This window comes from Octopus bimaculoides, chromosome 25 (genome assembly GCF_046866305.1).
Source record: "Octopus bimaculoides isolate indiv1 chromosome 25, ASM4686630v1, whole genome shotgun sequence".
Taxonomy (NCBI): Eukaryota; Metazoa; Mollusca; class Cephalopoda; order Octopoda; family Octopodidae; genus Octopus; species Octopus bimaculoides.
Window position 1 is genome coordinate 32,926,311 of NC_142952.1, and position 22,356 is coordinate 32,948,666.

At 38.5% G+C, this 22,356-nt stretch overlaps 1 protein-coding gene across 5 annotated transcripts; it reads right to left on the bottom strand.

Annotated features, from left to right (window-relative positions):
- Nucleotides 1–329: 329 nt before the first annotated feature.
- Nucleotides 330–21,796, bottom strand: LOC106884287 (TAF5-like RNA polymerase II p300/CBP-associated factor-associated factor 65 kDa subunit 5L). Of its 5 annotated transcripts, XM_089341800.1 has the most exons (16): nucleotides 21,646–21,796; nucleotides 21,065–21,179; nucleotides 15,183–15,340; nucleotides 14,505–14,623; nucleotides 14,067–14,196; nucleotides 12,668–12,731; nucleotides 10,668–10,722; nucleotides 9,100–9,334; nucleotides 8,192–8,389; nucleotides 7,427–7,545; nucleotides 6,681–6,762; nucleotides 6,358–6,469; nucleotides 5,656–5,824; nucleotides 4,720–4,842; nucleotides 3,493–3,556; nucleotides 1,631–2,194 (listed from the first exon to the last, which is right to left on the bottom strand). In XM_089341800.1, exons 2-16 carry the CDS (start codon nucleotides 21,110–21,112, stop codon nucleotides 2,077–2,079), a joined length of 1,794 nt encoding a protein of 597 aa, XP_089197926.1. In that variant the 5' UTR covers nucleotides 21,113–21,179; nucleotides 21,646–21,796; the 3' UTR covers nucleotides 1,631–2,076. The 5 variants fall into 5 exon arrangements, with proteins under 5 accessions (XP_014791075.1, XP_089197926.1, XP_089197928.1 ...); XM_014935589.3 differs by lacking the exons at nucleotides 1,631–2,194; nucleotides 21,065–21,179; nucleotides 21,646–21,796 and adding exons at nucleotides 330–661; nucleotides 20,369–20,535; XM_089341802.1 differs by lacking the exon at nucleotides 21,065–21,179 and having other exon boundaries at nucleotides 21,646–21,788.
- Nucleotides 21,797–22,356: the final 560 nt, after the last annotated feature.

The following is a 22,356-nucleotide window of genomic DNA, read 5'->3' on the forward strand; positions in this document are numbered from 1 at the left end:
CCAAATTGATAAGGCATTGGTTGGCTCAGGGCTGCGGTGAACGATACTTACTCAAGGTGCCACTGAACTCAAAATCACATAGTTGAAAAGTGAACATCCATACCTACACCTGTAATCAACAAAGATACCAAGTAACCTGGATGTTGTGGTTGAGATGACCCAGGTAGGAGTCTAGTCTTGGGCAGTCATTTGAGGTTCTGATGCTAGTATGTTCCAGCATGGCCACAACATATCTAAATCAGTGGTTCTCACCCTTTTTAATATCTGGGCCAGCTCCAAAACCCGAAGTTTTTTAGGGGCCACACCAAAATAAGTAAAACAGAAGTCAATGAAAGAAAAACTTATATTTATAGCAAGAAGACTGTCAAGGGGTGTTGGAAAGATGCTTGAGGGCCACACACAGCCCTGGGAACTCCAGATGAGAAATGCTCATCCACAGCCAGTATAAGATTTCAGGCTGCTTTTGCCCAAAAATAATAAAACATTTCTTTTGTGTTTTCTTCAAGTATGGCTGTGTGGTAAGAAGCTTGCTTCCCAATCACATGGTTCCAGGTTCAGTCTCACTGTGTTTTCTACTATTGCCTCAGGAACATCAGCTGCTATCTAGCTTTTGCTCAGTGCATGTCCCTGCTTGAATTCACCATGCCATCGCTTGAATTTTCTATGGGAAAAAACAGTTTCAGTTTAAGAACATTTTAGGTGATGAATAACCCCCAGGAATGAGTTAAATCTGTAAACCGATCCACAGCATATATACATATGTGTGTATATATATATATGCATGTCATCATCATGTGGATATCAAGCTTGACAAACTGGTTGGAAGAAAGATGCATTAAACACCAGGAAGTGGAACTGTTACACACAAGAAAGAACAGAGAACTGTGACAGGACATGATCACCCATGTCTTGCATTCTGAGGATATTGAGGATAGCATGGACAAAGTGTCCAGTGAAAAAGTAATGACCCCTGGCTGCAGTAAATAGGAAACTGCTTTGTGAGGTGAGGGCCAAGCAACTGAGAATTTTTGGTCATGTGATGAGGAAATTTAGTGGGGAATTTAGTGAGAATGGAAAGACTGATGGAGACAGAAGCAGAAGAAGGAAAGGGATGATATGGATGTCAAGCTTGATGAACCAGAGGCATTAAACATCAGGAATTGTGGCCGGACATGATTGCCTATGTCCTGCATTTTGAGGATAGAATGGACAGATAAAGGGTCTAATGAAAAAATAATGACCCCAGGCTGCAGTAAATAGGAAACTGCTTTGTGAGATAAGGGCCAAGCAACAGAGATTTCTTGACCATGTGAGGAGGAAAGAGGGCCTGGGGAATTTGGCAATGGCTGTAGGGATAAAAGGGGACAGGAGCAGAGAAGGAGAGTTTGATTAATTGGTTGGAAGAAAAAAGGCATTAAACATCAGGAAATGGAATTGTTGCAGAAAGACATGATTGCTTATGTCCTGTGTTCTGGTCTTGGCACCTAAAGAAAGAAAAAAAATTCTAAGACACACGATGCGTGATTAAAAAACAAATTGGATGGATCTGGCTGAACCACTTTGATCAGATTTGACCTGGGGTTAAACAAGAACAACAATAACAAAAGTAAAAAAAATAAACATACAAACACACCAGCAAATTAATATATTCTGCAATATTCTTTACAAAATAAATATCGAAGATTTGTTTGTTTGTTTGTAATTGTTATTGTCTGTATATTTTGTTTATTTTGTTTGTTTTGGAGTTTTTTTGATTTTTATTTTCTGATTTCATTTTTTTAAATTCTTTTTTTTTTGTTTTTACTTCAAAGGACAGGGAGGAGTAGTTTGAGGAATGAAGTGTGTAAAAGGTGGAAGGAGGAAGGGTGTGAGAAGTATGAGAGAGTCTGATGAGTTTGGCGGCGGTAGTGGTGGTGGTGGCAGCGGTCGGTCACTTTGGAACATAGGAGGAACATGAATGTAGATGGGCGTTAGTTTAGATGTGTTTGGTTTTGTGATGGCGATAGTGGAGGTGGTGGTTGGTGGTGGTATCGGTGTTGAGGACGATGGGGGAGAGAAGGCGGTGCCTCCTGTTCGTCAGAGTAAAGGTCCTGCACCCAGCAGCAGATTGTGACTCGTGAAATTTAGAAAATGTATTGGCGTAGATTTGGTCGGGTAGCAAGCCAACTGTTCCGGTGAGGCTGTTGTATCGAGGCTGTAGATGACAAAAACAGAAAAAAACAAAAGGGATAATAATAATAATAATAATAATAATAATAATAATAATCCTTTCTATTATAGGCACAAAGCCTGAAATTTGGGGGAGAGGGATTGTCGATCACATCGATCCCAGTACTAAACTGGTCCTTAATTTATTGACCCTGTAAAGGATGAAAGGCAAAGTTGACCTTGGTGGAATTTGAACTCAGAACGTAGCAACAACAATAATAATAATCATTATCATTTAACGTCTGCTTTCCATGCTAGCATGGGTTGGACGATTTGACTGAGGACTGGCGAACCGGATGGCTACACCAGGCTCCAATCAAATCTGGCAGTGTTTCTACAGCTGGATGCCCTTCCTAACGCCAACCACTCCAAGAGTGTAGTGGGCGCTCTTTATGTGCCACCGGCATGAGGGCCAGTCAGGCGGTACTGGCAATGGCCACGCTCAAATGGTGTTTTTTACGTGGTTTGAGCGTAATAATAATAATAAGAGCACTTAGAGAGTGCAAACCTCTGCTAAGGCAACACCAACACCAACATCCTCTCAACGATTAACTGGAGATGTTTTTTAAAATGAGAATATCTGAAATAAACTCGACTGCTCTCACAAATGAGAATACTAAAAATGAACCTGACCGCTCTCAAAAATTAAGTAAAAGAATGAACAATGACATCATTGAAATCAGGAAGCTTTGAGATAATCTATAATTAATTCGAAACACTATGAATAAATAAGGATTACATTTGATAGAATAAAGTGAATGCTAAAAGGTTAAAAAAACCCAGCCACATTAGGTCTAAATATTTTCCCTGTTTTATGTACAAACCAGAGAGATCTGGCCTCTTACACTTATCCTACAATGTCATTTAAAAAATAAACATTGAAATCTGGAAGCTTTGAGATAATCTATAATTAATTCGAAACACTATGAATAAATAAGGATTACATTTGATAGAATAAAGTGAATGCTAAAAGGTTAAAAAAACCCAGCCACATTAGGTCTAAATATTTTCCCTGTTTTATGTACAAACCAGAGAGATCTGGCCTCTTACACTTATCCTACAATGTCATTTAAAAAATAAACATTGAAATCTGGAAGCTATGACATAATGTATGATTAATTCAAAATAATGAGAATAAACAAGGATTATATTTTGATAGGGTAATCCGAATGCTAAAAGGATTAATTATCCATGAAAAGCTCATGATCTCATTCACCAATAAACTGTTTTTAGCTCCTGTAATTAATCCTTTAAAGCAGGTGTTGAGCAAGGTATTCTACTCACCTGGCATTGCTGAAGTCACCTTCTTTGCGGACATCCCATATACGTATTGAGGAATCAAGACCACCTAAAAAAAAGAAACACATGGAGAATATACCTTCAACATGGTTTTAATTGTGTGTGTGTGCTTGTTTTATGGGTTTGCAAGAGGAGGAGGGACAGTGCCCAGCCTCGTCATTATTAACCTGGTGTTTGAAACATAAATTAACATGAAATTTTGATGGAAAATCCTAATTTAGATCATTTTAACCCTTTTGTTTGCATATTTCTGTTGGAATACACTGCTTCTGTTTCAACAAATTTTGAAAATAATAAAGAGTTTAGTAAAATAACTTTGTCATCATTAAACTGGCGTTTGAAGCATAAATTACTATAAAATTTTGATGGAAGATTTTAATTTAGATCACTTTAAAACTGGAAGTTTATGCCATAGAACTCAGAATGGTCTTAGGCAGGTTGGTACCAAAAATGGTTAATTGAAGAATTTCAATTAATTGAATTCAGGGATGAAATGAAGATATATTTCTGGGAATGTCCAGAGGGTTGTTTGGCTTGCTATAAACAGCAGCCAAATCTTGCTGGAATAATCAGCCTACCATTTTAAAGAATGAAGAACTTATTATTAGACAATGAGTAAGTCATGCAAAGATGAGAGGGTCATGGCTAGAATGTCTTTGATCATAGATCTACTCAAGCACAACTGACCTGAGGCTCCATTGGATTGTATTATCTATGTTCAGTCGACTGCAGAACAAGGGCCTCAGCATGTTCTCTCCACCAACCACAGTCTGATGTGGAGGCCATGAATTTGAGCCTGAGATAATACTGGTTTGATGAGCCCACTCTGCCACGCTGGTTCGACATGGCTTGGCAGGGGGGATGCAGTTTTTTTATATTCTTACCCACGAGTAGTTAAGCTGATTACATCGACCCCAGTGCTCCACTGGTATTTATTTTATTGACCCCAAAAGGCAAAGTTGACCTCAGTGGAATTTGAATACAGAATATAAGGATGGATAAAATACCACTAAGCATTTTACCTGGCGTGCTAACAATAGATTTTTGTGAAAGTATTTTAATTATGATAAAAACAAACAAAAAAATAAAATGAGGAAACTAAAAATTTTCTCATTTACAAAATTCTTTCAGGAAAAAATTAAAAAAGAAAATGAAATATCTAAGCAATTTTTCAAAAATTGCAAAAGCATTTAAAATTCCTCAAAGACTCACCTGATGCTAACATAGAACCATCGCGACAAAAAGTCAAAGAATAGACCGTATCTACATGGCCACGGAACTCTTTGAACAAATTACCAGTGTTCAGATCCCAGATTCGGATTTTCTTGTCATCCCCTACGGAAAAAGGTAAAAGAAAAACAAGAAAAAACAATAACAATGAAAATAACAAACTGTCTTTGAATTATTTTATCTCTTGTTGCTGTTGTTTTTGTTGTGTATAGATGCAGGGGTGGTCGTGTGGATACGAAGCTTGCTTTCCAACCAGATCATTTCAGGCCCAGTCCCATGCTGGGGCACTTTGGGCAAAGCATCTACTGCTACAGCCCCGTGCTATTCAAAGCCTTCTGAGTGGATCTGGTTGGTAGAGACTGAAAGAAGCCTCTCTCTGTGTGTGTGTGTGTGTGTATGTCTTCTTGGCCTGTCACCATGGTAACAGTTGTAAATGAGAACCACTGTCATCCTTAGCACTCTGTCGGTTACGTTGACGAGGATTTCAGTTGATCCGATCAACAGAACAGCCTGCTCGTGAAATTAACATGCAAGGGGCTGAGCACTCCACAGACATATATGTACCCTTAACATAGTTCTCGGGGAGGTTCAGTGTGAGACAAAATGTGACAATGATGACCCCTTAAATTACAGGTACAACTCATTTTTGCCAGTTGAATAGACTGGAGCAACATGAAATAAAGCGTCTTGCTCAAGGACACAACACACTGCCAGGAATTGAACTCACGATCTTATGATCCTTAGCCGAATACCCTAACCACTAAGCCACGTGCCTTCACTGCCATAGAAGCAGTGTCATAATAGGGTTAACAGTTTTCAGCCCTCAGTCAAACCGTCCAACCCATACCAGCATGGAAAGCGGATGTTAAACGATGATGATGATGATGATGCACACATAGAAGAGAAAAGAAGAATTACCAGAGGTGGCCAAATATTGCCCGTTAGGAGAAAATGCCATGGCAAGTACCGTTCCTCGATGACCCTGCATTAGTCGGACACACTTGCCGTCATTGATACTCCAGAGTCGGACACTCCTATCACTTGAACCAGTAGCTACGTACATACCATTCGGATGAAACTTTACTCGCTGAAAGAAACGGAGAAAAGGCAAAAAAATTGAATTAAAAATAACTTATTCAATTTATGACACAGGATCAGCAAATTTAGAAGGAGGATGTGAAGTTAATTACATGGATCCAAATACATTTATGTCAAAATAAATGACAGGTTGGTCCTGCCTGGAACAAAGGTCAGTGATCACACATCAGGCCCAAGTCCACCTATTCAAAAAAACACTATGACAAAGGCATTTCATTAATGTAGTAATCATAAAATACTGGACTAATACAATGGCTGTGAGGTTGAGGTGATAGATTATTAAGTACGTGGTCAAGAGTTCAAACCTCACCACTACCAGTACTGCGTTTTATCGTTAAATAAGACCCATAAGCCTGTTTGCTTTACAGACATGAAACAAGTTCTATGCCTTTCCTTCATCACAAACTCACTGATTAACAGTAACCAATATTGAAACGCCACAAATCAGGCTTCGATTAACAATATAATAACCTTCAAGCAATAATGAAAAAAGCATGGAAAGAAAATTTTCTGAGAGCTTACGCTGACGTCCAATGTGTGTCCGGCAAAGGTACGCACAGGGAAGATTCGATCCGTTGACCACAGTTTGGCAGTGCGATCACATGAACCACTTACAAACATACTGCTCACTCGACTGAAATGACAAGAGATTTAACGAAGAAATTAGCAGAGTTTATTTTGCAACAAACTGGTTCTTCCTTAGGTATAACCACAGAAAGACATCAATACATAAGCCACAAGCCCCACTATTCCCATAATTATTGTGACCCCTACACTCATCCCCATCACCATCACCCACCTATTTACCCCATTCGGACAAAAACCCCTTATGAGCAAACACTCACCATACATCAATGTCCCAGACAGGATAATTATGACCAGCATAACGAACGGTGTTACAGCAGTTTTCTAGGTTCCATAAACGAACTGAAATGTAGAATCATTAAAATGTTAGTGTCAAAATAACCATAGACAAAACAGTTGTATGTACATATATATGTGTGAGTATATATATATATATATATATATATATATATATATATAATGTAAGGATAAAATCTTTATAAGAATTTATCAAGTAGTCAGCGTGAAAAAACCTCATAAGGGGAAAAAAAAAAAACATCATTTTTTTCCATAAATATATATAATTTAATTTATATAATGGCATTACTATACAATAATGCCTCACGCTTAGAGGGACTCCATAATTCAAAACTACCAAAATAAGCACATTTTTACCGATCGCGATGGAATGCAACTTTCAAAGCTAACCTCCTACGTCGTTTAACGTCCGCTTTCCATGCTAGCATGGGTTGTATATATATATATATATATATATATATATATATATATATATATGTATATGTATATATATATTGTTGGATTTTTAAGGTGTGATCTAAAATAAAGATGATTTTCTTCGTACATATAATTGGTTGTTATATATACACGTATATAATATATATACACATGTATACAATATATACACACACATATTTATATTTCTTTTTTTTGTTGTTTTATTTTTTTAATGTTTTTCTTCCATTGTTCGAATCAATGGACTTTGATCGTGCTGGGGCATTATTCTTACCTGTTGTATCTTTAGAACAGGAGAGTAGGTAGACGGGGTCTGGGTCTGGTAGAAAACACATATTATAGATACTCCCAGAATGACCTCGAAGAACAACACATTGGTCTGGTGCTGCTGACCTTTGGAGAGAATGAAAGAAAAAGAATAAAGAAACAATTCTAATGATAGAAATCAAGACAAGTTTTATTGTTTGGAAAACATTCCACAAAATGTTTGAGATGTTTAACCGACATCCATGGTACTATCAGTAGTTTTAATCAACTTTACGTGGTACATCAACATACAATGGTACTGTTACATCCTCAATTTGCACTAGTATCTCAATTTCCACTAGTCCGGTACCTCAACTTGCAATGGTACCTCTTTTTCTACTAATCCATTAGTCTTGTGAAGGATGAAAGACAAAGCTGATCATGGCAGTACTGAAACTTTGAATGTAAAAACCCATAAATAAATGCCACAAGGGGGACGTAAACACACCAACATTGGTTGTCAAGCAATGGTGGGGGAACAAACATAGACACACACAAACACACACACATCATGATGACTGTATACATAGTTATTTATGTTTATTGGAAAAAACTGATGTAGCCAGCATCAATAAGAAAGTAGTCAAACCACAAACAATACAGATGGAATATTATGATAATGATGATGAGGGTGGCAGTGAAAGGTAAGCACGTAAGCACTGCCCCACTGCCACCACCACCATTATTCAGCTGGTTTATTAAAATAAAAGGGAGATAAGCCAAAGCGACTCACCAGTCATCGTAATGGTTATTGACGTTGTCTCTATCCTTGTAAATAAGGGAATCGGCAGAGAGTGTGATTCGCGAAGGGTTCATCTTTGAAGGTGGGGTCCTTACTATGGAACCTCCAAGGGTCCAGAGCCGAATGGATGAGTCCTCAAAACCTCCCGCCACATACTTCCGGTCGTCTGAGACAGATGCACAGGAGAGACTGGAAGGGAGACACAGCGCGAGAGAGAGGTGAGAGAGAAAGAGAGCGAGGTAAGACAGAGGAGGAAAGAGACAAAAAGAGAGAAAGAAAGACAGGAAGAGAGAGAAAGAGAATGCAGTAAGAGGATTTATGTGTGTATGTGTATATGAGTATAGGGTGTGTGTGTTTGTGTGCATACATGTGTATGTATCAGTGTGTATGCATGTGTGAGTGCGTATATCAATGTCTAAGTTGTAAGTGTATCTGTATGTGTGTGTGTGTGTGCGCATGTGTATGTGATTGCATATTTCTGTGTATATGTGTGATTGCAGATCTGTGTGTGTGTGTGTGTGTAACCGTGTATTTCTGTATGTATGTTAGTAAGATTACGTATGCATGTTTATCTGTGAGTGTGTATATCTATATATGTTGTGTGTGTGTAGTTGCATGAGCATGAGAATCTATGAGTAAAGTCTGATGAGTGGTGTGGTGTGAGAGTGAATGAAGTTTAGAGTGCAAGTGTTTACTTGCATGTGAGTGCAAGTTTTTTTACTTGAGTGTAGTGCAAGTTTTTTGAGTGTGAATGCAAGTGTTTACTTGAGTGCGAGCATAAGTTTACATGAGTGTGAGTGCACGTTTTTTAATTGAGTGTGAGTGCAAATTTGTGAGGGCGAGTGATTACTTGAGTGTGAGTGACAGTGAGCCATGTATGACCATGCAGAGTGGGTTACCTGTGATGAGCTGTTGCAATCGCTAGAAAACATATGGAAGGCAGGCATGGCGGTAAGACTTGTAAGCTCTTTATACACTCCAGTAGCATCTCTTTAGTGACTTGGTCAGTGGCTGGATTCTTGTCCGCATTAGCACTGGTCAATGCCGGCAGGTGAGGGTCAGCTGACTTGCAGTTGACCTCTGACTGCAGATTTTGTGGCTTGCATTCAAACACTGGACATTTATCGGTTTTCACTGCAAATATATAATTACAACGATGATGATGATGATGATGACGACGATGATGGGTTCAAATTTTGGCACTGAGCCAAGGTCAGAGGTTAATCAATTACCTCAACCCCTGTACTTGACTGATGTTTTATTCTATTGACTCTGGAAGGATGAAAGACAAAGTCAACCATGGCAGGATTTGAACTCAGAGCAGAAAAAGGCAAAAGAAATGCCACTAAACATTTCGTCTGGTGCATTAATGATTCTGCTGACTCGTTGTCTTGGTGATGATGATGATGATGATCCTTTGTAATATAGGCACAAGGTCTGAAATTTTGGTGGGAAGGAGTAAGTTGATTACATTGGCACCAGGACTCAACAGGTTCCAGTTTTATTGACCTCAAAAGGATAAAAGGATGAAATGGTTATTACTGAGCTGGCAGAATCGGCAGAGCACCAAGCGAAATGCTTAGTGTTATTTCGTCTGTGTTTGCATTCTGAGTTCAAATTCTGTTAAGGTCGACTTTGCCTTTCATCCTTTCAGGGTCGATAAAACAAGTACCAGTGAAACACTAGGGGGTCAATGTAAGTGACTCATCCCCTCCCCCAAACATTTGCTACCCTTGCGGCAGAATTTGAAGACTGGAGCCTGGTGTTGCCAGCCGGTTTCACCAGTCCTCAGTCAAATCGTCCAACCCATGCCAGCATGGAAAGCGGACGTTAAACGACGACGATGATGATGATGATGTCTTTATGTTCTGAGTGAAAATTCTGCCGAGCTTAACTTTGCCTGGGATAAACATTGGTGGTGGAGAGGGGAGACTTGCAAATAGGGGCAATTGCTAGTTTACCTAAAAAAAAAAAAAAAAAAATCATGCCCTGGGTTGCGTATACCTGTGCAGATGAATGGTTTACATTGAGTAACAGCAACCCTACAGTTATACCATGTCTGCAATAAAAGACAATGGATTCACACAGACAAAATTTGACCAATGCGCGCGCGCGCGCGTGTGTGAGAGAGAGGGTGGAATGAAACAGCAACAACAACAATGAAGAATATATTGAATAATATAGTCCTAGATACACTATTTTTGTATCAACAACATGATGGTCACAGTTGGAATACCTCTCATCTCATTATAGGTCTGCTTAATCAGGCTGACCTGGGGCTAAATGACAAGGGAAAACGTATTTGATGAGGTCGTGTTAGGTGGACTTGGAATAAAACGAGATCATCACAGAGCTGGAATGTTACTGATGGACACAGGTCTGTCCCGGGGCTGAACAACACCAAGAAGGAAATATATGAACTAGACTAAAAAATGACAAAAGAGAAATAAAAATAAACATTGTTTACCTTCAACTTTTAGATGTTTATTAAATATCTGTAACATGATCATGTTATCATCAGCCTGTAATTAGAGAAAGACGTAGAGGACATGAGTGGGTCTGAAGGGTTTACCAGGCAACCATAATAGCAATGAGTACATGAACAAAGAAAAGGGTGAAGAGGGAGGGGCTTGACCTCGCCTGTGCTGGTGCCACATAACAAGCACTCAGACCACTCTGCTGGGTGGTTGGTGATAGGAAGGGCATCCAGCCGTAAAGATCATGCCAAAACAGTCACAGAAGCATGGTGCAGGCTTCTGCCTGGCTGGCTCCTGTCAAACCGTCCAACCCATGCCAGCATGGTTTGACAGGAACAAAAGAGCTGGAGGGTTGCATCATGTTCACTCTGTAAAGTGGTTGGGGTTAGAAGGGGCATTGAGCCACAAAAACCACACCAAACCAGTCATTGGAACATGATGTTGGCCTCTGACCTGCCAGATCCTGTCAAAGTGTCCAGCCATGCCAGCATGGAAGATGAATGTCCACAGGTGATGACACTGAGATACCTTTATATCTCAATATATCCTTATCTTTTAACATCCCTCTTCCATGTTGGCATATACATAATGGACTCTCCTGTTGAAGACAACACGTGTGTTCAATTTCTTGCTGAATGACCTGCACAAACGATTTGTTTATAGTGTTTATAGAATGTTCATGCCACACATTCGTTTACTCTGTCTCCATCAAATCAACGTTGTCTGTACAGGGGCACAATGTATCAAACATCAGATGTCGAAGTGATTGCAGAGCAATTTCAGATGAAGTGTTTTGCTCAAGAATACAAAGCACCACTCGGTCTGGGAATTGAAACCATGATCTCATGATCATGAGTGCAACACCTTAACCACTCGGCCATGTATATATGTATGTATGTATGTACACACACACACACACATATATATACACAAACATACACATGTACATACACATGTACACACACATATATACAAACATACATGTGCCGTGCCACTTCTCTCTAAAGTGGTTGACATTAGGAAGGGCATTCAGCCACACAATCCATGCTAAATCAGACAACTGGAGCCAGGGTAGCTCCCCAGCTAGCCACTTCCTGTCCAACTCATGCCAGCATGGAAAACGGACATTAAATGATGATGATGATATATATTATATTATAATTGTCAGTAAATGTGACTAGGGTGTTAAAAAGCACCTACATTGCTAGAAATAAGAGCTAAAGTGTTCTAAGGCTGGAGTTAAGGCACATGAATGAAAACATATTCACTAGCAGGGACCATAATTGTCTGCAAAATGCCGACTGAGAATTCTTAAGACAAACGTCAGTTTCAGCAATTTCCAGTGTCATCATCAGTGTTCGGGTATTTCCAGACCTGTTTCTCTACTTTGTAACAATTATAATTTCCCCTTTTTTGATGAAACATTGCAACCTGCTGTTTATATTAATTTCACTCACAGACACACACAAAAAGAGAGAAACAGTGATGGGAAGGATGCCAGCAGGAAAAACACTTGTTCTATTAATATTCAGAATTTCTCAAACAACTCTCTGGCATGTAAGAACTACGTAAAATACTTAAGCGCTAACAGTTTACATGGAAATGGAAATAAATAACCAACCGTACCAATATAGAATAAAAAAATAAAACAACTAGAGGTGAAGAAAACTAGAAACAAGATTCTTGTCAGGAAGCGAAAATCTGTTAAAATTTGCAAAACCAATTAAGCTTGTTTGACATGGAGCGAATTGTTATGAATCAGCTGGGGTCTTTCATTAGAAAAGAGAGGAAGTTAAGGACCCTGTCTGGAATTTTAGAATTCATTTTTCCTTATTCCATACTGAATTAGCAATTTTTTGCAAGCGTTTGCCTTTTACTTGTTTCAGTCAATATTAGATTTGCAGCCAGAGAATATTTTTCTTAACGAATAAAAAGAAAGTGGAACTTGCTTTAGTTTCTTTTTTTTTTGTTCTATTTTTCTTTTGCTTACCTTTAAAAACCGGACCAAATAATCAAATGTGTCCTGAGTGAAGGCTAACGAGTATTTGTGATCCCTGTGAAGAAAAAAACCCATGTAAAAATATTTATACTTTAGTTTCAAGGCACAACACAATATATCCATATATACAGGGTGGGCTGAAAATCATACAGCAAAACATATGACATTTTATTTATATTGTGTTATTATTACAATTATTCATTTTGTTCATCTTGTACGAGTACATTCATCTTTATTTTATTTGTTTAACCCTTTCGTTACTGTATTTATTTTGAGATGCTCTGTGTTTCTTTCAATTACTTTAAATATCACAAAGAATTTAGTAAAATAACTTAATTATCATTAAGCTGGTGTTAGGAACATAAATTGTGACTAAGGTTTGGTGGAAGATTTTAATTCAAATCTTATGGAAACAAGACATTTGTATTCAAAGCCAGAACTGGTTTCAGCTGGGTTGGTTACAAAAGGCTTAATTCAATTTTAGGAAAATTGAAGCATGTCTTTGACAATTCCAGAGTGAATTGAACTTATTTTGTGTGTGACTTTTGGCCTACCCTGTATGTGTGAGTGTGTATTCTTTTACTTGTTTCAGTCTTTTGACTATGGCCATGATGGAGTACCACCTCAAAGGGTTTTTAGTGGAAGAAATCAACACCAGGACTTATTCTCTGTAAGCTTAATACTTATTCTATTGGTCTCTTTTGCTGAACCACTAAGTTATGGCAACATCGGCATTGTTTGTCAAACAATGGTGGCAGGGACAAACACAGACAAAACACACAAATATAAAACGGGCTTCTTTCAGTTTCTATCTCCCAAATCCACTCACAAGGCTTTGGTCAGCCCGAGGATATAGTAAAAGACACTTGCCCAAGGTGCTACATAGTGGGACTGAACCCGAAACCATGTGGTTGAGAAGCAAGCTTCTTACTACACACACACACACACACACACACACATAAAATTAAATATTAGGATAAAATCTATATAAGAATTTATCAAGTAGTCAGCATGAAAAACCAGTTAAGGGAAAAATTTACACAAAATATATAATTAATTTATTTCCTTTTAAATACATTCATTATATTAAGGGCATTACTACACATAAATGACTCATGCTATAAGGAACTCTTAAAGTCAAAACTACCTTTCAGTTTGCCAGTCGGTCACCCATTTAAGGGTAGGTGTGAGAGGCAGGATCTGACCAGTTTGAACAGAAAACAAATAGATTATTTGGGCCAGATTAAATGGTAAAGGAGGTTAACTCTGGTAGACAGACAAGAAATGGCACTTTCCACAAGAAAACAAAACAAAAAAAAGTAAATAAATACAAAATAGAAGTAACCAGAGATTGAAAATCACAAAAAAAAAAAATGATATAAAAACTTACCTGAACTCTGCAACCAACTTGCATGTGAGAACATCTTCTCGGTTGTTCAGTTTAACCAAAGTATCCAAGATGTCTTGATTCTCGGGATCTTCACGGAAGAAAGTCACGTGACGGGCATGGAATTTGTGAGCTGCAAAAACAAAGCCATGGAAACAGAAATGTAAAGATGGGAACTAATTAGAAAACGAGAAACAGGTACACAACACCTCATTAACCATTTTGTGATGGGCCAAGACTGAACCCGGAACCATGTGGTTGGGAAGCAAACTTCTTAACCATAAAACCACACCCGAGCATATATGGCAGAAATGAGTTATAAATTGTTTGGGGTGAGTTATTTTCTTTGGGAGAGAGAGAGAAAGGGGGTGGAGGGGGAGGAAGTGGAGAAGATGTGAGTTGAAGAAAGAAGGCAAGAGAAAATGTTTTAAGACTTCTGACCTGGACTTTTGTGACCATTGTAGAGCATCTCTAGGTAGACATGTACAAATATTGGGAAGAGCAGGATGTGTAGCTCTGTTCGGTACGGTTCTACTGCATCACAGATAAACTGTTTCAATCTGAAAATGTATAAATAAACATATATATATGTGTATGTGTGTGGGTATATAAATGTATATATAGACATTGATCTAAGTGATAAATGAGTGGAGAATGAGAGAGAGAATGAAAGTGAGGGCAGGAGTAAGAGAGATGGATATAGCGAAAGAGATAGAGCAATAAAGAGAGATAGACAGTCAGAGAGAGAAGGAGGGAGAGAGAGATTTATATAGATAGAAAAATAGACCTAGACATTGATCTAGTGGGGAGAGAAAGGGAGAAAGAATGAGAGCAAGAGTGAAAGAGATATAGTGAAAAAGAGGGAGATTTACAGAGAGTGTTCAGGAAGATATAATGGTGGAAAAAAAGCAGAAGCAGAGAACAGAATATGATGAGAATTTGGCGGAGGTAAACCCCAGGAAAAGAGAGAGAAGAAAGTCACCGACGACAGTGGAAGTGAAGAAATGTAAAAGAATGGAAGAAACTGAACCCATGACCATGTGGTTGTACCTCACAGCCATCCCCGAGTGGTAAGAATGAAAGAAAAAGAACGAAGGCAAAACAGCCGTTTGCACTTACTGCGAGAACTGATGGTCACATGCTGTTGCATCTCCTGTGATGCTACTGTAGGCTAGCACGTTGTTTATTGTCGAGAGATGGTGGACATTATTCTGGGACACCAATTCAGAGGGTTCTTGGATGTATTGGTGATTCCTCTTGCCTGGAATGGAGCTCTCCTGAAAATGAAAACCAGAAACATCAGTTTAACTTTGGGACTTTCTCTCCCTATTCAAAGTTGGACTGAAATATCCTTTTTTACTCTAGGCACAAAGCCCGAAATTTTTGGGGAAGCGGGCAGTCAATTAGATCAACCCCAGTACGCAACTGGTACTTAATTTATCGACCCCGAAAGGACGAAAGGTAAAGTCGATCTTGGCAGAATTTGAACTCAGAACGTAAAGACAGACAAAATACTACTAAGCATATGAGACACTGTCTAGTGCTTTTTTTTTTTTTTTTTATCTTGATTGAGTGGTTGGCTACACTCTCTGAGTGGTTGGCGTTAGGAAGGGCATCCAGATGTAGAAACTCTGCCAAATTTAGATTGGAGCCTGGTGTTGCCATCTGGTTCGCCAGTCCCCAGTCAAATCGTCCAACCCATGCTGGCATGGAAAGCGGACGTTAAACAATGATGATGATGAAGCCTGGTACTTATTCTATCAGTTTCTTCTTGTCAAACCAGTAAGTTATGGGGATGTAAATAAATGAAGAGCAGTTGTGAAGCAGTGATGAAGGAGAAACAGAGAGACAAAGACACACACATACACTTACATATATACATACATATATATATATATATATATATATATATATATCATCATCATCATCATCATCGTTTAACGTCCGCTTTCCATGCTAGCATGGGTTGGACGATTTGACTGAGGACTGGTGAAACCGGATGGCAACACCAGGCTCCAATCTAATTTGGCAGAGTTTCTACAGCTGGATGCCCTTCCTAACGCCGACCACTCAGAGAGTGTAGTGGGTGCTTTTACGTGTCACCCGCACGAAAACGGCTACGCTCGAAATGGTGTCTTTTATGTGCCACCCGCACAAGCCAGTCCAGGGGCACTGGCAACGATCTCGCTCGAAAATCCTACGGGATCCAGTCAGGCGGTACTGGCAACGGCCACGCTCAAAATGGTGCATCTCATGATGATGATGATGATGATATATATATGGGAGAATGTACGAAAAAACAACAACAGACGAGGACAGGTGGTGTAAACAACAAAAGGATGTATTAGTATGACACTCGGGAATACGGAAAGTCTTTAACGTTTCGAGCTACGTTTCGAGCTATATATTTATATATATATATACACGATTGATTTCTTTCAGTTTCTGTCTACAAAATCCACTCACAAGGCTTTGGTTGGTCTGAGGCAATAGCAGAAGGCACATGCCAAGTCACCACACAGTGGGACTGAACCCACTACCATGTATTTTGGAACAAAGTTTCTTACCACACTGCCATAATTGCACCTATGTATGTATGTGTGTGTGTGTATGTATGGGTGTATATATATATATATATATATATATATATATATATATGCATGTATATATGTATCTGCAAGAAGTTTATAATTTTTTTGGCCCATCACACTACACGGACCCCAAGTAAGGCATGTGTCAAATTTGAATGAAATTGGTTGTGTAGTTCTCAAGTTTTAGGGATTCACACAGCCAGACATTCTCATCTTTATATATATATATATATACCTGTACCTATATATATATATATATATATATATATATATATATATATATATACATATATATATACCTGTACCTATATATATATATTACATGGCACCTGTGCCCAGCATCACCTACCTGGCACTTGTGCCGGTGGCACATGTAAATTCATTTGAGTGAGATCATTGCCAGTGCCGCTGGACTGGCTCCTGTGCAGGTGGCACGTAAAATACACCATTTTGAGCGTGGCCGTTGCCAGTACCGCCTGACTGGCCTTCGTGCCGGTGGCATGTAAAAGCACCCACTACACTCTCTGTGGCTGGTGCAAAGTCCTAACCAAAGCGAGGGTAACATGATGGTTGGTGGAACGATGCAGTAGAGAGGGCCATTATTGCTAAGAAACATGCCTGGAAAAATGGGTGTAGCAGGGTACTGTATCAGATTGCCAAAAGGGATGCTTAGAGACAAGTATATCTAACCAAAGGAGAAGCAGAAAAGAATAAGTTTGCCTATGTTCAGCAACGCGAGGACCAAAGAACTGAAGTGCTTTGGAGTGCAAGACAGTGTGTGAGAGAAAATTGTGATGTCATAGGAGAGAAATGTGTCTGCATGGATGATGGTGCACTTGCATTTAATGATTCTGCAAAGAAACAGACTTGGAAATGCCATTACGAAAGACTACTGAACATGGAGAATGAGTGGGAAGAGGAGAGTCTGCTAAAAGTTGACCCAACTGAGAGACCAGCTGCCCAAATTGACAGTTCCCTGGTAGATAAAGCAATTAAGGATATGAAGACAGGAAAAGCCCTTAAAGATGCTTAAAATATCTGGTGGTGTGGGTTATGGTCTAGTCACCCAGCAGCATCATAGTCAACTGCTACAAAGGTAAAGGTGATGCCTTTGATAAAAATAATTACAGAGGTAACAAATTGTTGGATCAGGAGATGAAAGTTACAGAGAGAGAGTCATAGCCCAACTAATTAGAAAGTGAGTTAGCCTAGATGAGATGCAATTTGGTTTTGTGCCAGGGAGAAACACCACTGATGCTATATTTCTGGTGAAGCAGCAGCAGGAGAAATACATAGCCAAAGATAAACCCTGTACTTGGTCAGTGTTGATTTGGAAAAGGCCTTTGACAGGGTCCCCTGATCTCTTATCTGGTGGTCAATGCAGAAACTAGGGACATATGAGTGGTTGGTGAGAGCTGTACAAGCTATGTACAGGGATGTTACCAGTAAGGTGAGGGTTGGCAATGAGTACAGTGAAGAATTCAGGGTACAAGTAGGGGCTCACTAAGGATCGATGCACAGCCCCCTCTTGTTCATCATAGGTTGCCCCTGGGAGTTCCTCTATGCTGATGACCTTGCTCTTATAGCTGCATCACTATCTGAACTAGAGAATAAATTCCAGATATGGAAGCACGGTCTAGAATCAAAGGGCCTTAGAGGTAACCTAGCAAAAACCAAAATCTTAATAAGTAGGAAAGAAGACAAATACAATCCCTTCAGTTAGATGGCCCTGCTCAATCTGTAGAAAAGGAATAGATAGAAACTCCATAAGATGCACCCAGTGTATGCTTTGGACACATAACAGATGCAGCAATATTAGGGGAAGGTTAACAGGGGAAACTAGCTTTTGAATGCAGAAGATGCACAGGTACAATAAACGCTAAAAATGGGCAGAAAGTAGACTCCATCAACTGCCAGGGGAGCAAGCTAGAGGTAGTAGATAGCTTCCGTTATCTAGGTGACCAAGTTAGTAGTGGAGATGGATGCTCTGAGAACATAGTTGGGAGAATAAGATTAGGAAGGGCAAAGTTCAGAGAATTCCTACCCTTACTGGCAACAAAGGGCCTCTTTCTCAGAGTGAAAGGCAGATTGTATGATGCCTGTGTATGAACAGCTGTGCTACATGGTAGTGAAACATGGGCTATGACAGCCAAGGACATGCGTAGGCTTGAGAGAAATGAAGCCAGTATGCTTTGCTGGATGTGCAATGTCAGTGTACATGTTTGGCAGAGTGTAAGCATCTTGAGAGATAAGTTGGGCATAAGAGGAATCAGATGTGGTGTGCAAGAGAGACGACTGTGCTGGTATGGTCATGTGATGCGTTTGGATGAAGACAGCTGTGTAAAGAAGTACCAATCTCTGTGTAGGGAACCTGTGGTAAAGGTAGACCTAGGAAGACATGAAACGAGGTGGTGAAGCATGATCTTCGAACTATAAGCCTCACAGAATCAATGACTAGTGACCGAGAGACATTTGGCAATGTGCTTGACAGGACCAATTAAGCCAAGGGCACCTGTGCTTGTAGCATGTAAAGAACACTTTCTGAGCGTTGGGCTTCATGGAGGGTGAGTTCCTTTCAAGCGTTGGGCCTCACGGAGGCAAAATGGCTGAAGTCTTTCCCAAGACCTTTGGCATTATGTTATGGTTGAGAAGAAGACCAAATCAAGCTGAGCAAAATCAATAGTTGTGGCAGATATTGGTGTCACATAAGTTGGTACCCATGCTGGTGGCATGTTAAGGCACTCATTATACTCTCAGAGTGGTTAATAAATTAAATTAGTGATTAGAAAAAAAATGATGTGAGTTTAATTAAGTATGTTTGTTCAATTGTAAATGGAATCATGAAAGTGTAAAAATGTTGAATACCTAATATATATTTGAAAAAATATATATATATCAGTATATGTGTGTATATATATATATAAATACATATAAGAAAATTAATATTTATAAAAATTATAACATTAATGTGTGTGTGAATATATATATATATATATATATATATATATATATATATACACACACACATATATGAATGTGTATATATATATATACATATATGCATATATGTGTGAAGCTATATGTGCATATAAATATGTATATATATATATATATATATATATGAATATATCTGTGTATATTTATATATCTGTGTATATATACATGTGTATATATATATATATATATATATAAATATATGTGTGTATTGTATATATATATATATACATGTATATGAATCTCTCTATATATACATATACACACACACACACACATTTGTATATGAATATATATATTTTTTTGTATATGCTTTTGTGTGTGTTTGTGTGTATATATATGTCCGTGTGCGTACATATGTACTTGTGTATGTATATATATATATATACACACACACACACAAGTTTGTTTCATATATATTACACGTTTGTATATATATATATATATACACACACACAGAAATAGGCATATTTATAAATGTTATATATATACGTATGTATTACATATCTGGGTATACACTTACATACACAATCATATATATATATATATATATATATATATATATATATATATATATACACACACACACACACATTTGTTTTAAATACAACATGCATAGGTATATCATCAGACAGCGATTTGTCAACACACACACACATATATATATATATATATACACATAGTCATATACACATAGATAACCAAGTATTTCTTACTTACCGGATACTGTCGTCTCTTTAAATAATTGCTCATCGACATTTGAATTTGTTCATTTTTAATCCTTTTCATCTTCAAATACTGAAGAAAGTCGAAACTGTTCCACTCAACAGACATTATTGAGCGTCAAGGAAGAAGCAGCCTCCAAGTAGACATGGCACGGTGCACTCGAGAGTTCGACACCAAGGGAGGTAATAACAAAACATAAACACTCTCCTGAACTCTCTCACCAATAAAAGCATGCTTCTCTGTGTTAGCGAACATAAACACACGACGCCTTGGTATATTCCGCTTTTACTGTCCTAAATTTAATTCGGGTAGAAAAGCGATGCTTCTAAGTTATTTTACAGAGAATAAAATTTGAAATATAAACGAAAGATAGCCATATTATTATACATTCGAAATGAGAACATCTATCTATTTGTTCGTCTATCTATCTATCTATCTATTAGTTTTTCTATCTATCTATCTATCTCCATCCATCCATCTATCTATCCAATTGTTATTACAGAAACATTACATTGTGAGTTCAAATTCCGCGCGGATGCATTTCAGTGTTTCGTCCCTTTGGGGATAATAATAATAATATTAATAGTAATAAAAGTACCAGACAAGTACTGGAATTCATTGTATCGGCTAATTCCTTCCTTCAAAACTTCAGGACTTGCGCCTAAATCAGAAATGACATAACATTATTACTGTTTTCTCGAAAATAAGCTCTTTTATAATATCCATCCAACTATCCATTTTCGCCGCCCTCTTTTCACGGAAGGGTCGTGGCGATAGAATCTTCTGGTACTTCCTTCATGAAATCCTACGGAGAAAAGAGATCTTTTATAATATAAAGAATATAATCATTGTAATAAATCGACAAATACTTGATTGCTACTTTATTTTATTTTAGACTCAACACTCTTCCGGCAGCTCCTGCAACCAAGCTGGTGCCAAACGTAATGCTCTGCACTCCTTTGGACTACGTCAGCAAGGTCGAGAGAGGAATCCTGACGATTGGGCTACCCAGGATTTTCTTACATCTAGCCCAGGCCTGCGCAAAACTGGATTTTATGCACAACTCCATTGTCTCCCGAGACGAAAGGATGCTAACAACTTTTGTTCTTGGATGGGATATTGTGTTTCCTTTACCTTCAAGTATCAAATTTAGCCTGAACACCCAGTAATTCGCCTCCATATATAGGATGCTACTAACAGAAATTCCCAAACTGTTATATCCTGGTGTTGGATAAATGATTTAACAAAGTATGGGGTAAGAAAATACTCACATGACACAATGCTGTTACACAAGGTTAAGCACACTTTACCAACGGCTCACAGTGAACTGCTTCCCCAATTGCTCACAGTTCTTTATTTTATAGCAATGTGTCAGTCCACTTTTAGTCACCTGGTGGGTGGTCAGAATTTTTCTACATCACAAACTATCTGTTATTTATCTCCTTAACTTGATATACTTTGTCATTTACTCTCGTGCAAAAATATCTGTGATACTCATAATTACTATTGGTATAAATATGAATTATTTAGACATAGAAGCTGGTGGTTTCAAAGAAGCTGTTCGTAGTTATCCACTTTCTCATTGATTTTCAAAGAGATACTCACATCAGCAGGGTAGCTAACCTCTGCGACCAAATTTCAGGCCTGGTCCCTATGGTAGAAAGAATTATTAATGGTCTGGAAGTGAACTAACAGAATCATTAGCCTGTCTGACAAAATGCTTAGCAGTATTTCTTTTGGCTCTTTACAGTCAGAGTTCAAATCTTGCTGAAGTCAACATTGTCTTTCGTTTATTTCAGGGCTGGTCAGACAAGGCACCAGTCAAGCAGAAAGGTTAAGCACAAGGGTCAATGTAATCAATTTGATCCCTTCCCCTAAAATTACTGACCTTGTTCCAAAAATCAGAAATAACTCTTAATGATTTAAGTGTGCTGGCAGTGGGGTCTGTCTCATTGCGACCGATATTGGCAGATAAAATACAA

What these genes read in the sequence shown, in the direction of transcription:
- LOC106884287 (XM_089341799.1), bottom strand. Translation starts at nt 20,482, where the DNA reads ATGTCTGTTGAGTGGAACAGTTTCGACTTTCTTCAGTATTTGAAGATG. An exon ending in TGTGACCATCAGTTCTCGCA is followed by an intron (nt 14,624 to 15,182) that starts GTAAGTGCAAAC and finishes ATACATTTTCAG; the next exon opens with ATTGAAACAGTTTATCTGTG. An exon ending in GGTGACTTCAGCAATGCCAG is followed by an intron (nt 2,195 to 3,492) that starts GTGAGTAGAATA and finishes TGTCATCTACAG; the next exon opens with CCTCGATACAACAGCCTCAC.